The following is a 17,397-nucleotide window of genomic DNA, read 5'->3' on the forward strand; positions in this document are numbered from 1 at the left end:
GAAATTTTAAAGGAAAATTGAATGGAGTGGAGAGAGACACTTCAAATATAGATTAAAACAAAATAGATTAGAAGTGGGGGTTAACAGTGAAAAGACAAGGAAGACACCATGGTGGTGAGCATAGATGACTGGGAGGATAGTGATAATGTTGACAATAACAGGGAAATTATTAAGAAGGGAAGGTTTGAGGACAGAGGGGGTGGGGGTGGGATATCAGTTTTGGCCATATAGAACTTAAAATGTCTACAGCAGTGGTGTCAAACTCAAACAGAAAAAGTTATCTGTGGCTTGAATATTGACTTAGAAAACCACAAATGATCACTATGTTGTACTATAGTTGTTGTATACGTTGTATCATATTTTTATATATTTTTCTAAACATTTCCACATTGCATTTTAATCAAGATTGGGTCCACGAATTTGAAATTTTTGGATGGACATAAAGTCCCAAGTTTCCAGGCAATTAGAAATGTGAGACCACAGATGAGTAGAGAGGTTACTGCTAGATAGGTAGATTTTAAAATTATCACCATAAAGATTATCACTGAATCCACACAAGCTGATGAGATCAACAAACAAAATAGTATAGAAGGAGAAAAAAAAGGGTGACCAGAACAGAGAAATGGAGACTATTCACATTTAGTGGACATGACTCTTACAAAGAGGCTGGAAAGTAAGGACTGGTCACAGAGGGAGAAGCAGAACAAGGAGAGAGTGGTGTTCTAACAACTTAGAGAGAAAAGAATATCAAGGAGGAGAGAGTTTTCAATAGTGTCAAAGGCTGCAGAGAAGTCAGCAAGGATGAGAACTGAGAAGAGGAAGTTAGATTTGATAATTAAGAGATCAATGGTAGCTGAAAACAAAGCAGTTTTAGTTGAAAGATAAGGTCAGAAGCAAAACTGTAGAGGGTTAAGAAAAGAGTGAGAAAACAGGAATTAAAGGCACCTATTGTAGACAGTTTTCTCAAGGTGGTTAGCCAAAAAAAAAGGGGGGGGGGCCAAAAAAGATATAAGTGGTGATAGAATGGTGAAGGGAGGTTTCTTTTGACGTTGGGGGAATCATGGGCATATTTGCAGGTATTAAGGATGCAGTCAGTAGATGGGAAATAACTAAATTTTTGTGTGAGAGTAGAGATGGTAAAGGGAGTAATCCTCTGGGGATAGGCTCGAATGAGATTGCTTGGGCAAGAGGGTTTTCTTAGCAAGGAGAAAGATGATCTGCTTTCGTGGCACGGGGGTGAATAAGATGGTGGCAGAGGGCAATGGGAGGTCTGAGCTGAAGAAGCAGCTGTTAGTCAGTGGCCTCATTTTTTTTTTTTAAGCAAATTGTGAGGCAACAGATTCTCAGCTGAAAAGGTAGAGGGAAAGGGAAACACAAGAGGTTTGAGGAGTGATGAAAAGGTTTGGAAGATCCACTGTGAAGGGTGGGATAGTAATAAATAGGAAGATATAAACGATTATGATGAAACTGAGACTATGTAACTAATATGAACTGGGTTTTGTGATTTTTCTCCAGATTCATTCAGCAGCACATGAGTAAGAGCAAAGACAATAGAAATTAGAAAAAATTTAGGGCTAGAGTTAGAGCTGAGCAAGATTAGCAAAAAGCTAAGAGGCAAGAGATTGGAGAGGGGTCAGCATGCAGTCAGACTGATCAATAAGGGCTGAAGACAGCGCATTTACTCTTCCTGTACTACCAAGAAATTTGCTGTAAGGAGAATATTTTTGTGGGGGTAGGTGTTGAGTAGAATATGACAATTTCTTAACACATTTACTACGCCATAATTTTTTCACTTTTCTGAATCATGTTTTTAAATGCAGAAAATTAAATATGTAGGATTGAAAACAGAAAGAAAAGAACTGGAGGAGAGTATAGACAGTTACAGGGCACTGGCCTGTGAAACGATCAAGGATTCAAGGGACTAGAAGATATGATGAAAATTCAAGAAAAAAGTAAAGGTAAAACGACAACATATGATCAAATATATGGAGAGATGAAGGATATGACCATCTCTGAATACAGCTATAGTGAGGTAGAAAAGGAGATCATGGGAAATGAGTACATTGAGGAACTGGGAGGTAAAACAGTTACAAAGAATAGAAATACACGTGTGCTGAATTCTATTATGAAGGTATGTGTTTAAGAAGAGAATAAAGCTGTGGTTCACTGAAGAACGCACTTAACACTCTGAAAGAGGAGGCTGGAAAACAGCTACAAGAACTGGGGTTGGTTCTCAAGGTACTGATTGGGTGACTCTCAAAGGAGAAGAACTTTCGGAGTTGATGGAGGCAGAGGATGAGCTTGGAGTGGCAATGAGGAGCAAGAAGTCTTCCAAATTCTTCATCTTGAACAACAGTGAACGAATGGAATGGGGGAAAGTGTAACCAGTGCTGGACAGGGAGACTGTCAACAGGACAGAGTCAGGACTAAGTAGGAGTCATAAGATGAAAGGCAGGGGAAAGGAAGAGATTTCCTATAGAGAAATGATTCCAGAGAGCACAGTGGAAGGGGTGGTAGCTTTAGAGTGGGACACTGGAGAGGTAGGATGGGGGAGTTTGGTTGAAGAAGATATGCTGGAATCCTAATGGGAAAAAGGGAGCAGGTAGTGGGGAATGAAGAACAGGGCTTGCATTTGTTTCTGATATATGATATGTGCTTGTGTATATTTCATTTCCTCTTTATTAGAATGGGATAGGAATTCCATGATGAAACTACGTCTTTATCATTCATAACATTGGAGCTAAACACACATGATTTAATTTATTAAGATATAGTCAGACACTTTTTCCTAGATTCACCTGATTAACCAAAAAGTACTAATATTAGCCTGATAATCTCCTCACCCATGAAAAATGTAAGCACTAAAAATCAATTCAAGGGAAGGTCAACAAACCTGAAAGCAAGACAGGAGTGCAAAAAAGACAAGACACGTTAATGACAGCACTTCATAAATCACAAAATCCAGCTTTCCTTTTTAGCCCAAAAACTGTAGGGAAAAAAACGTTATGTATATCATTGCCCATGCTGCACCAGCCTGACTCACCTGCTTGCTGTTGCTCTATCCTAGGTGCTTGGCAAAGTGCCTGGCATATACATGGTAACATATTCTTGCTGACTAAATGACTGACAATTCCTTCTCTCTCTTCTCCTGGCCCCTACACCAGCCTTTACCCATGTCTACAATGGTCTCCTTTCACTCCTTTGCCTTTCAGAACTGGTTTCGTTTTAGACTCCACGCAAATACCATGTTTTCTAGAATGCCTTTACGATCCACCCAGTTACTAATACCATTACCTAAAGATCAATTTGGACTATTATGTATGTTATTTCTGTACTTATTCATATCCATGTCCTCTCCTCTGTTAGAACATAAGTGCCTTTAGTCAGAGATTATTTTTACTTCTCTTTTGTATCTGCAGTTCTTAGCACAGAGCATGGCATACAGAGTTGAATGAATGCTCCTGACGGATAGGAAACAAAGATCTTTTGCCCTCAATGTTTTTTAAAAGCTGTCATAAAAAATTCTCTTCCTTAGTTTTTAGAAAATGACAGAGAAAAAATTTACCCACAATAAAAGCAAAAAAAATTTTTTTCATTTTCTTTTGCAAAAGCAGTGCCCCAACTGAAACATATATATAAGTCAGAAGCCTGGAATCCAGTAATCCACATACTAAGACAAAGAATATCATGAATGATGATCAGTCTTAGCTATGGCATTACTAGTACTAAAGAAGCTCCATAAACTTTATAATATTTATTCTATGGAAAAGCACACATCCAAGCACAAATGAAGATACTAAGCATAAATATCTTCCCCTAACTAAAGAGGAAAATTTTTAAAAATCATCCCAAATTGGATTCTAACTAAAAACAACCAAACATTCCTTTCATTCTCCAACTACTAATTTCATCATTACTGCTACCATCATCCCCAAATAATGGGTACTTCATGAAACGTCTGAATTTATAAATGATCACTAAAGGAGACAGGCAGGCAAGCAACAAACATTGACTAAGAATTTACTATATATGCCAGTTGCTACGTTATCCTTTGCTCCTCAAGGATCTGAGATTGTAATTAGATATGAGGGCAATGAATGCATGATCAGTCAACCAACTAGCATATTCAGAGCCTTCTATGTTCTAATCACTGTGCTCCTCAAAAATAAATCAATGAATAAACAAACAAACAAACCAACAAACCTAGTTCTTGACCTCAAGGAACTTCCAAACAGGAGTCTATACACCATCTGTGTACAAACAAGACAAAAAAAGAATGGAGGAAGGGGCATATGTGAGAGATGTGAAGTGGAAAGAAAGGAAATATCTGAACACTGATTGAATGGGGGAGAGAGGAGGGATCAAAGAAAAAGCTAAGGAAGATACCTCGGTTGTAAGCCTTAAGTAACAGTGAGGAAGGCCTCAATAGTAACAGAGAAGCAATAGGAAATCAGAAGAATGTTTCAAATCTTGACTCCAGTGTTTGCTAGATTTGTAACCACTGAAAAATCTACACTCTCTTTCAATTTCCTCATTATAAAAAGATAAAAATACAGGCAAAATATCCTTCTCACAAACTTGACTTAAAAAAAATACTTTGCAAATGAAGAACTAAAGAAATATAACTTGTTATGAATATTATCAAACACTAAATTTTGACTCTGTATGAAACACTAAATATGTATGTACATTAAAGTAACCATCATCACTCTATTAAAAGGGCAATTAACCTTATACATATATCACTGATGATTCTCATTTACCTATCCTGCCCTAAACTCTATACTGACCTCCAGTTTTGCATCTCCTACTACCTTTCAAACAGTTCAAACCCAATGTTAATAAACATCTTAAACTAAACATGTGCAAAATAAAATTCACTATCTTCCCCCTAAACTCTCCCTTCTCTTCCATTTTCTCAGCCCCTCTGGCTCACAACTTAGGAGTCAGCCTAGATTCCTCGTCACCCATGTCCAAGTTCTTGTCAAGGCCTATTAATTCCACCTTCGCAACATCTCCCAAATATGCCCCTTTCTCTCCTCTGACACTGTCATCAACCTGGTACAGGCCCTTTTCAACTCCCACCTTGATTATTGCAATAGCCTTATGGTAGCTCTGCCTCCCTCAAGACCTTCCCCATTCTGGTCCATCCCCTATTCAGCCACTAAAGAGATTTTCCTAAAACTCAGGTCCAGCCATGCCACCCCCTGACAGAGTAAATTTCATTACCTCGTTCTCACTTCCACAATCAAATATAAAATGCCCCTATTTGGTACTCAAAAACCTTCATAAACTAGGTCCTCCTGCCTTTCCAGTTTTCATCAACTTACTCCACAACACATCCCCTTTAATCCAATGGCACTGGCCTCTTGACTATTTAATGAATGAGACCTTCTATCTTTCAGCTCTAAGAATTTTCTCTGGCTGCCCATTACTGGCTTCCATGGCTACTCTACCTACTGGCTTCTCTGGCTTCCTTTAAGTTCCAATAAAATGGATCTTCTACAGGAAGCCTTTCCCAACCTCCCTAATTTCTAACGAGTTTCCTCTGTTGAGTATGTCCAATTTATCCTGTATGTGGAATGTCTGTATATAAATGTTTGTCTGCTGTCCCCCTTATTAGATTGTGAGCTCCTCGAAGGAAGAGAATGTCTTTTGCCCTTTTGCAGGGACAGCATTTAGCACAGTGTTTGGCATGTAGTAGGTGCTTAATAAATGTTTACTGACTAACTGATCTCTCCTCTTTAGTTCACCCTTCACAGATTATTTCATTTTTTTCTTTGTTGTCCTCAGCACCTATCAAAGTGATTATTACAGATCTTGAGCAGGAAGGAACCGACAGTAGGGGCTTAATGCTGTTGTTGATTTTCTTCCTTAATTTCATTCCTTCTTCCTTCAAGGACTTATGACCTCATGACTGGGTTTCTGAAGCAGAGACATCTCATTTTCTCTTACAGAAACATCGAGTTATAGTGGCAAGACAAAGGTCAGGACCACTGGCAATCACCCAGAATGCAGGGAATGACTTTGGCTTCTTCAACACCTGACCAAGCTCTAAGCACCCCACAACATTCCTGAATGGCTCTTCTGGCCATTCAACAAATTGTTCTCATTCATTCATTCTACCAGGGGAAATCTTCACATTCCTGTTGTAGAAACCCTGTAATTCACCAACAGCTTTATGGCTCACTGGTTACTTTCACTTGGTCTAGCTCATTTGCCAAGATGGTTTACTACGGTGTGGCCAGTGTGCATGCTACAGCTCCTTCAAGGTGAGAGTTGGGTGACAGTTGGACACCAAAAGCAAATGAGCTTGAAATATGGAGGGGCTTAACATATGCTAACAAAACTGGAGGAATGTGGAGGCAGTGTGTTCTCATGGAAAGGGAGCTCTTTTCTCAGAGGATTATACCTACATCCCATGTGTGATCTTGGGCAAGTCAATCAGCCCACCAGAGCCTCTCCCTCAGTGAGAAAAGAAGAGGGCTGAACTTAGGGCTGCTGGGCTAACTTTTCATTCTAGATCTGTTATCCTATGATTCAACCCATATTTCTCAATGGCTTCTCAAAATAATCTATCTCCAGGAACAGATAATGGAGTCCTAGAATTCCATACACACACACACACACACACACACACACACACACACACACACACACTACATACATACAAGACAGAATGTAGTATTTGACAGTCTGTAAGATCTAAGGAAGCACTGAACCTGTTTTGAAGAAAGATATTTTTTGCTTTTAAATCCTGCAGATTAAAGGGGAAAGCAGTAAAACAACATAAAGGAGCACTGGTTCTGGAGTCAACGGATCTGAGTTCAAATTCTGCTGATGACTCTAAATATCTATTTCACTACATGCAAGTCTGTACTCTCTATAGGTCATAGCTCCCAGATCTATAAAAGGAAGGCAGTTGGGCTAGAGGAGCAGAGCTGTCTTCCGCCTTTAAAGCTTTGAGTCTATAAGTATTGTGTGCATATAAGATAATATGAGAGAAAAATGTGGTGGGAGTAAGCTGGCTCTAGATTTAGAGGCAGGATTTAGATTCCTGCTACTGATTCTTACTATCTTACATGACCATGGGCAAGTCACACAACTTCCCTGAGTTTCATATGTAAAATGAAGGTGAAAGCCTAGTTGGGCACTACATGATCATAGCAACAGCAATGGTCCATCATTCCAAGGAATCCTGAAGCTCGTAAGATTAGGAATAACTCAAAAGCTAAGAAAGAGTTGGTAAGAAGAATAAGGGTAACTGTACAGACAAGGAAATTAACTTGATGAAATCCCTGTAACATTTCTGTATCTAGTTTAGACCTATGAAAAAAATAAAGCATCTGAATTTAGAGGGAAAGAATTCTTCTTAGAGGCAGTCACACTTCACCATTTTATAGGGCAAAGTGATGTGAAAAGCCAAGCCAAGCCGAGCCCACTCTGACAATAGTAAGATTATGAACAACTGCTTCAATCACTGGGAAGTCATTTCACCTCTCTAAATCTCAACTCCCTCATCTAGAAAATGGAGATAATAATAGCATCTCTCTCAATGGTTTGTTGTAAAGATTAAAATGCCTCATAAATCTTCAAGTTCTAAGAAACAGTAGTTATTGTGAGCTGTGACCCAGGGCTCTGAGACTTACTGGGTAACTCTGCGTAGTTCTTTGAACTCTTCTGAGCCTCCCTTTACTCACCTACAAAATGGGATCACAGCAACTGCACTCCTTCATAGGACTGCTATGAGGGTTTGTAAGAACAATAAATTCTTACAAAAATGTAAGGTATTTTTACATGGAGGCAGCTGGGTGACTTGGTGAATAGAGCACTGGCCTGGAGTCAAAAATTCAAATCTGGCCCCAGACACTCACTAGCTGTGTGATTCTGAGCAAATCACTTAGTCTATGTTTGCCTTAATCCACTGGAGGAGAAAATGGCAAATCACTCCAGTACCTTTGACAAAAAAATCCTATACAAGGTCATGAAGAGTTGGAAAAGACCAAACAATAAAATTATTTTTACTAATATTCAAGAGGCCATGAGATCTAAATAGGGTTAAGCTCTCTCTCTGACACAGTATCATCAATAAAATTTTCCAGATGGTAATGGGAGCAGAAATTGAACAAGTTAGAAAACTATTATAACCCAGAGGGCTACTATTCTTGGTTAGCACTTTTAGAAAAAAGTAATTTTCCAGTTGAACCAAGACTATCAAGTACCTCAAGAGTCAAGACTATTCCTCTAAAGTCCCACTCTAAAGTTTCATTATGGTGTGGCAGTGAACTGTGGCTCATGAGGAATATGCAAGTAGTGCCCAAGCTCTGGCACATCCTCCAAAATTACAGAAATTTTCAGTACGATCTTGCTATGATCTTGCAACAGACTGGAGGAATAGTGGACAGGTTTATCCTCAGAAAGGAGGCTACCAGGTGATTGACTTCTTTTGTGATGACACCAATAACAAGGCTCTCTCTAAGGAACAAAAGAATTCTTACCTAGAGACAAAACAGTGGATCACCCAATAATAAAAGGGCCTTCCCAGGCACATAATAAACACATTACATCAAATAACTGATCATGTTTGTGCTGCATTTTGTTGGAGACAGCAATACATAGTTATATTTTATTCTAATTATCAAAATAGTTTAAAATATAAATTTTGTAAAAACATTTTTTCCCCTAAAATAGTCAAAATGTCTTCAAACGAAACTCAATATTTAACAATGGAGATCAAACTGTCCAATCAAGGACCTGCTCTAGGATACAGAACACAAACACTGATGTCATTTCAGAGTTCTAAATCTCACTAGTTAGAAGTGTGAGAGGGAAGAACCACATCATTGTTAAACTCTAACGAATCAGTCCTGAGACAGGAAACTATTTGCCCCGGCAAACTATTTTAAAATCAGACTGAAATGCATCATTATAACTAGGTCAATGATGTTTGTGAAGGTGTTAGAAATCAAGTAAAAATTCCTCAGAAGAATGAAGTACAATATCATCACAAAATACAGATGAAATATTAATTTTAAATACCTGCAAATCTAAGATGTTTATGACCTCAGAACACTAGCCTTATCAGACCAGTCATTTCACATATATTTGTTTCAAAAGACCTCTGAACTGCTTAACTTGTTAATGCCCAGGCCATATTATAATGAGGGTTGGGAGAGGGAGGACACACTAGAAAAGGTAGAATGAGGGAATTGGGAAGGAAAGGAAAAAGGAAATGAAAGAGAAAGAAGGAAAGGAAGGGAGAATGAGGAAAAGAAAGAAAGGTTTTACACATCAGATTTCTAAGCCAATTTAATTAAAAAACTATGTTAGTCAATTCAAGTTAACATCATTAACTTACTATATCTTTTCTTATATGCAAACTGAATGTTAGAAATTATCTTCATAAAGCCATAAAAAAGGACTCCAGAGTGTGGACGAAAGGACTATCACAAAACACTGAAATTTTCTAAGTTCATCTAAAGCTCTATAAGTCCAAAGAAAGACTCTTCCCTAAACCCCAACACCTCCTGCTTCCATATTAAAAGCTAATGCTAATTTGCCTTGCAGTAAGAGCCTTTACTGAAGTTGACTTTAAACAAGGAAAACCCTTTCCAGATGCTTTCAGCGGAACACCATCTAAACATTTTTATTAGATATTACTCCATCCATATATGGCAATACTCATTCCACTCTTGATAATCTAATGTGGCCAAAAAAATAATTTCTTTATTGTAGGAAACAAAATTATCCTTCTCTTCCTTCCACTTCAAAGTCCAAAGCATGCCATTTAAACACAAAATCAACCTAGAATAAAAGTTTTTTTTCTGGTGAGCATAAAACACAAATGATTAAAACATCTCTACAAATTGTCTTTACAATTCATATGCAATGGCTTTTATTAAACTAGAAGTTTAATAAATTTAACGGAGTGAGCATTTTTTAAGGTAATGTCAGATAAAATGGAGAAGGCAAGAAAAAGAAGAAAGAGGAGAGAGAAGAGGAGGATTTGGATTTATAAAGGAAGAAGAATGGGCCTTTAAAAGATGAAATGCAATAGCCTCTTGCACATAATACATAAATTAGTCAGGATGCCAGCATCAAAATTTTGGAGTCACATCTTTCAGATTAAATACTTGCTCTCGATTTATTATCACACATGCTTAAAATAATTAAGTACAATAAGTGGAGTAATCATCTCTAGAAGATAACAAAGTAGGCTGAATGTTTTTCACTGTACTGAATGTCTTCTAGTTTATATGAGACTTTCATCTAAACTCTGCCACTTACCGAAGGGCAGCAGCATGGTAAGTGTCAACATAATCGGAAATGAAGAGCTCTCGATTCTTGATAACTGGGTCTGTAATGACAAGTTCTCGTCCAGAATCTGTTAGAAAAAGAAGGGCATAAGATAGGGGTTCTTAAAACATCCATCCTTCCTAAACCAACCACCTTAACTCCTGCTGCAATTTACCACCATTTTTCAAAAAAACAAAACAAAACACTAAAAATCCCCAAATTTATTTTAAACACACATAAGAGAATATGGTGATTTAAGTGAGGTAGGCATCAAGATCCAGGACTTCATTAGTAAGAATAACTCCAAAGGTGGAAACTTCTTTCCCCAATGAAAACTGACAACTCATAATTTATGGTGGAAACAAGTTGCCTGTAGTACAGTTAAGAGATGTGCCCTTGGTCACAAAGACTAAATCAATTAACTAATGAAAGAATAAGAAAGCACATATTAAGCACTTAAAATGTGTCAAGAACAGGGGATACAAGTAAAAAAAGGAAGGTAATCCTTGCTTTCAAAGAGTTTATAATATAATAGGGATAAAAAACCAAACAGGGAATTGGTGGCCAGTGAGTAGGGCTTTGCTCTGAAGTGTCAGGGTATGCTAAGGGGAGCCATTAGGCTGTAAATTGGCAGATTCTTTACAAAAGTACAATGTCAGGAGTCTGTGTTAGAGGCAAGACTTGAACTCAGGTCTTCCTGATTCCAAGGTTGGTCCTTGTTACCCATTCATATTGACTATGCCATATTGCTTCCACATGGTGATTTACAGCAAAAGTAATCCAATTCACCACATTCATGAGGTGCCTCCTAACAGCCAGGGATACAAAGACAAAACTTTTTAGAGTCCCTGTCCTCAAGGAGCATATATTCTATTATGGGGATCACAACATGTAAAAAAGGAAATTTGAAGAACATACAAAGTAATACAAAGTATATTCCAGAAACTGCTGATATCAGGGTAGAAGAGAATAGGTCAAGAAAATGCTTGAGTTGGAGGGAGCAGGTGAGCCATGCTCTGAAGAAAGCTCAAGGGTGTAAAAGAGGCAGTGAGGAGAAGTAAGGCACTCTAGGAGGGAAAAACTAGCTGTGCACAAAAGCAAGACATGGATGGATAGACTAGAAGACAGAGACAACCACTAGTGACCAAGTCAGTCCAACTCGAATGGAGAATGTATCAAGAGGAATGATGTAAGGCAGAAAAGGTTAGTTTGAGATGTATTAGAGAAAGCTTGAAATGTCAGGCTGAGTAGTTTATATTTTATCCTAAAAGCAATAGGGAGGCAGAAAGGACAAATGTGACAAGGTCATTGAAAAACATAAAAAAGCCTCAACAGAGAGGGACAAAAAGCTATCCATTCCAAACTACAGAACAATGGAGTCTTTTTGGTTTATTTCTAACAAGGAAACAATAATTTTATTAAACTGAGTTCATCACTCAAGCCAAGGAGTCACAGACCTGAATACAGACAATAGCGACATCAGATGAATGAAATCTGCCCCCAAAGCCCACAAACTCTAGCCCTCAAAAGCTCATCTTATGGATTATTCATGTTTAACTTTCTATTGAAAGTAAGCAAATTAGCCACCATACCTATATTTTCTATTGCAACTTCTTTGGCATGGGTTCCCAATCAAAATTTAATAAAATCTTAGCTAGTTCTGTCCATTTTATTTCTTATTTACAAAAGATCCAATTTTAGAAATGGTTTACTGAACTTCGCCGTATGCATTTTTCTTTGCCTTACTAAAAATACTGACTTTTCCCATGTTTCTACAAAATTTCCACTGCACTTTCCAAAAACCATCCTGTTTAGTTATTCCTCATTAGTGCTATTCTATTCGATAGAGAAATGTGACCTCCTACAAACCCAGATTTCTAAAAGAAACTTTGAACCACAGGCTGGGAAAATGTTCTACTGAAAAAGGAAAGAAAAAATATTGTCAGAACAATATACTCTAGTATGATCTAAGTATATATCTATACTATACTCTAGTAGGATTGAAGTATATATCTTACAAATTATTCACATATTTACAAATTTAATTTTTTTAGTAAACTAAACTGAAGAGCTAGATAAAGGACAGTTTTGCAAACCATAATTTATATAAAAGCTGGATTGGAAATCGTGAAATAACATTAAATAAGGACAAATTTTATTATGAAAAGGAAGAAAGAAAATTTTAAAAAATCAGCACAAGTCTTATGAAAAACACATTCAAACACATCATTATTGTGCTGAGAACATTTATATCAAAAAAAAATTAATCTAGCAATAAATGCCAAAGAAATAAGTTATGATTTTTTAAGAAAAAAAACAACAGTACACTTGCTTTTGAGGTTAACGTACATCAATGAACCTGCAAAAAGAAAGAGGTTTCATATCCTTTTTCATAATATTGGGGCTGGGAGGAAAAAAGCAAAAGTAACAAAAATATAATCCTACAGGGTTTACAATCTTGATTATATGTCAAAATGTTCAGGGGATGGGATTTTCAAGTATAAAAAAAGTGTAAAAATTAAGATGCTATCTGTAAAAAAAACAAAAACCTCTTACTGACTTTTCTGAATAGCAATTTAAAGGAAAAGAAAAATTAACAAAATATCAAGGGTAAAATATACACACACGCACAGACACACTCTCTCTGTCACTCTCTGTCTTTCTCTCTCTCTCTAACCCTATGACTATAGTAGTTTCAGATAAGGAAACCTCCACAGTATCAGGACTATACCTGGTATCTTAGGTACTGGTAAATTAAGTAGTTTCCCCAGGAGCACCTAATGAGGAGTATGAATGTGTGGGTCAAAGTCCTATCCTGAAGCAAGGTCACCCTGACTTAGTATACTAGGCAAAACAATCTCTCCAGGGTTTTACATGCCCACACACACACTCACACGCACATACATGATGGACATAGGTCCTGGAAAAGGCCTATTTATAAAAATATATTCAGAGTATATACCTCAAAATTACTGATGTTAGAAAAATTACTTCACATAACACACAAAACTCTTAATTTAAGTTAAAAAAAAAGATTTTTTCCCCTTTTCAATTCTTCAGTCTGAGAAAATGAATTAGTTGTATAATATCTTAATCTACAAATCAAACACCCTACACACCTCTTCCTGGAATGCTCTGGGCATTTAGAATCTAGCTGAAAGAAAACTGAAGGTTTTGAACTAATATTTAATAGCGATTACTTCCTGTGCTACTCAAATAACTTTTCTTTGGATACTCCTTTGCAAACACTAGATGGCACTAACAGTTGGGGGCAGTATTTACCATTTTCATTGTGCCGGTCTTGAACCAAATGCTGATAGACAGAATCAGGAACTTCAGATTGACGATAATACCATTTGACATTCATAAGAAGATGGTCCCTCTTGCTCTGAAAAAGAAAATCTAAAGCATTACTGGAAAGCAATTCACAACAATATGAATATACTAATTACAGATTACTTAGCACTTCAGTCATTGGGGTCCCAGTAAAGAAGGAAAAAGGTACAAGTCAATTAATTATCTGTAGGTCAGATCCTAATTATTTAAAAATGGACAAAGAAATAAAATCAAAAACACCTCAAAACAAAAGTCTAAACCCTGAAAAACTGTCATTTACATAATACCTGATGCAAAACATCAACCAGAATATGACAAGGTTGGGATGCCTAGCTGAACAGCTTAGCCAAACAGCCTTCGTTTACCAGAAAACCTTTTACATTTCATACCTTAAGACAAAATTTATGAAATGTTTTTTATCCTTCTTGCCTTGACCCAGTGGACAAACATGCATTAAGAACCAACAGGAGAGTGGAGGCAAGATGGCAGAGTAGAAAGACACACATATGCTAGCTCCAAACCCACAGCCCATAAAATATCTGTAAAGAAGAATTCCCAACAAATTCTGGAGCAGCAGAAGCCACAGAACAACGGAGTGGAGGAGATTTCTGTTCCAGAGAGCCCTGAAAACAGGCACCAAAGGTTCATCACACACCAGACCCAGAGCGGAGCCCTGCCCTGCCTTGGCCATGCAGCACTGAGAGGAGCAGATCCCAGCAGGCTTCAGGGACTGAATCTCCAGCAGCCATGCAGGTCCCTCCACCCACAGGTGGCGGAGGTGAGTGACAGAGGCTTTGTGGCTCGCTGGGAGGGGAGTGGGGTGTCTCCATGGCTCGGACCCCCTCGGGAGGCAGCAGCAGAGAGGAGCTCCCCAAGCAGACAGGGGCTCCCCAAGCAGGCAGGAGCCCGGATTCATTGTTGAAGGTCTCTGCATAAACCCCCTGAGGGAACTGAGCCCCGTGTGGCAGCCCTGCCCCCACCAGAGCACCTGAACTTAATCTCACACTGAATAGCAGCCCCACCCCACTGAAAGCCCTGAGGCTGGGAAGCAGCATTTGAATCTCAGACCCCAAGCACTGGCGGGGTGGACCTGGAGGCAAGGATGGTATGGAGAGGACATCCCGAAGTCAAGTCATTGGCTGGGAAAATGCCCAGAAAAGGGAAAAAAAATAAGACCATAGAAGGTTACTTTCTTGGTGAACAGATATCACCTCCCTTCCTTTCTGATGAGGAAGAACAAGGCTTACCATCAGGGAAAGACACAGAAGTCAAGGCTTCTGTATCCCAAACATCCAGAATAAATATTCAATGGGCTCAGGCCATGGAAGAGCTCAAAAAGGATTCTGAAAATCAAGTTAGAGAGGTGGAGGAAAAACTGGGAAGAGAAATGAGAGAGATGCAAAAAAAAGCATGAAAAGCAGGTTAACACCTTGCTAAAGGAGACCCAAAAAAATGCTGAAGAAAATAACACCTTGAAAAATAGGCTCACTCAACTGGCAAAAGAGGGTCAAAAAGCCAATGAGGAGAAGAATGCTTTCAAAAGCAGAATCAGCCAAATGGAAAAGGAGGTTCAAAAGCTCACTGAAGAAAACAGTTCTTTAAAAATTAGAATGGAACAGATGGAGGCTAATGACTTTATGAGAAACCAAGAAATCACAAAACAAAACCAAAAGAATGAAAAAGTGGAAGATAATGTGAAATATCTCATTGGAAAAACAACTGACCTGGAAAATAGATCCAGGAGAGACAATTTAAAAATGATGGGACTACCTGAAAGCCATGATCAAAAAAAGAGCCTAGACATCATCTTTCATGAAATTATCAAGGAAAACTGCCCTGAGATTCTAGAACCAGAGGGCAAAATAAGTATTCAAGGAATCCACAGATCACTGCCTCAAAGAGATCCAAAAAGAGAAACTCCTAGGAACATTGTGGCCAAATTCCAGAGTTCCCTGGTCAAGGAGAAAATATTGCAAGCAGCTAGAAAGAAACAATTCAAGTATTGTGGAAATACAATCAGGATAACACAAGATCTAGCAGCTTCTACATTAAGGGATCGAAGGGCATGGAATAGGATATTCCAGAAGTCAAAGGAACTAGGACTAAAACCAAGAATCACCTACCCAGCAAAACTGAGTATAATACTTCAGGGGAAAAATTGGTCTTTCAGTGAAATAGAGGACTTTCAAGCATTCTTGATGAAAAGACCAGAGCTGAAAAGAAAATTTGACTTTCAAACACAAGAATGAAGAGAAGCATGAAAAGGTAAACAGAAAAGAGAAGTCATAAGAGACTTACTAAAGTTGAACTGTTTACATTCCTACATGGAAAGACAATATTTGTAACTCTTGAAACTATTCAGTATCTGGGTACTGGGTGGGATTACACACACACACATGCACACGCACATGCACACACACATAGAGACAGAGTGAACTGAAGAGGAGGGGATCATATCTTAAAAAATGAAATCAAGCAGTGAGAGAGAAAGATATTGGGAGGAGAAAGGGAGAAATGGAATGGGGCAAATTATCTCTCATAAAAGAGGCAAGCAAAAGACTTATTAGTGGAGGAATAAAGAGGGGAGGTGAGAGAAAAACATGACGTTTACTCTCATCACATTTCACTAAAGGAAGGAATAAAATGCACACTCATTTTGGAATGAAAACCTATCTTACAATACAGGAAAGTGGGGGAGAAGGGGATAAGCAGGGTGGGGGGCAGGATGGAAGGGAGGGCATGGGGAGGAGGGAGCAATTTGAGGTCAACACTCATGGGGAGGCACAGGATCAAAAGAGAGAACAGAAGTAATGGGGGACAGGATAGGATGGAGGGAAATATAGTTAGTCTTATACAACATGACTATTATGGAAGTCATTTGCAAAACTACACAGATTTGGCCTATATTGAATTGCTTGCCTTCTAAAGGGAAGGTGTGGAGAGGGAGGGAGGAAAAGAAGTTGGAACTCAAAGTTTTAGAAACAACTGCAGAGTACTGTTCTTGCCACTAGGAAATAAGAAATACAGGTAAAGGGGTACAGAAAGTTATTTGGCCCTACAGGACAAAAAAGAAGATGGAGACAAGGGCAGAGAGAGATGATAGAAGAAAGAGCAGATTGGTGATAGGCGCAATTAGAATGCTCGGTGTTTTGGGGAGGGGGGAGGGGACAAAAGGGGAGAAAATGTGGAACCCAAAATTTTGTGAAAATGAATGTTAAAAGTTAAATAAATAAATAAATTTTAAAAAAAGAACCAACAGGAAAGACAATGTAGTAGGGATAAAGATTAAAAATATCATAGTGGCGACTTCAAACAGCTTATGTTCTTTGGGGTAAAAAGGGGAGCCCATGGAAAAGAAAGAACTTGGAGAAATGTAACACAAGACACAGTTGAAGGGGACACAGGATAGGTCCAAAATATTTTTGGAAAAGGTAAAAAGGGAGAGGAGAAGGTAAGATAGCTGAAAGGGCAGAGACTCCAAATACAAAGAGCATAGACTCAAAGCCTGACTCTTGACACTGACAACCAGTGTGACGTTGGCCACATCACTTTAATTCCCTGGACCTCAGTTTCCTCCACTGTAAAATAAACATGTCCCTTCTAACTCTAGATTGAGGATCTTACAAACATTTTTAAGTTAGATGACAGAAAATGTCAGAAAAGGTTTCATGGAGGAAGTAGCATCTGAACTTGAAGAAAAGACTAATTGTGATGGACAGATATATGAGCAATAAGTAGAAAGGGGAAAGCCAACATGAAGGTAAA

The 17,397-nt window shown here is 38.3% G+C and overlaps 1 protein-coding gene across 3 annotated transcripts in view; it reads right to left on the reverse strand.

Annotated features, from left to right (window-relative positions):
• RERE (arginine-glutamic acid dipeptide repeats) overlaps nt 1-17,397 on the reverse strand; it is a 478,375-nt gene that overhangs the window by 255,000 nt on the left and 205,978 nt on the right. For all 3 annotated transcript variants that reach the window (XM_072608761.1, XM_072608759.1, XM_072608758.1), the window contains 2 exons: nt 13,579-13,684; nt 10,288-10,384 (listed from right to left, as the gene is read on the reverse strand). In XM_072608761.1, coding sequence (XP_072464862.1) covers nt 10,288-10,384; nt 13,579-13,684 — 203 coding nt within the window. The remainder of the gene's footprint in view (nt 1-10,287; nt 10,385-13,578; nt 13,685-17,397) is intronic.

Source organism: Notamacropus eugenii, chromosome 5 (assembly GCF_028372415.1).
Source record: "Notamacropus eugenii isolate mMacEug1 chromosome 5, mMacEug1.pri_v2, whole genome shotgun sequence".
NCBI lineage: Eukaryota > Metazoa > Chordata > Mammalia > Diprotodontia > Macropodidae > Notamacropus > Notamacropus eugenii.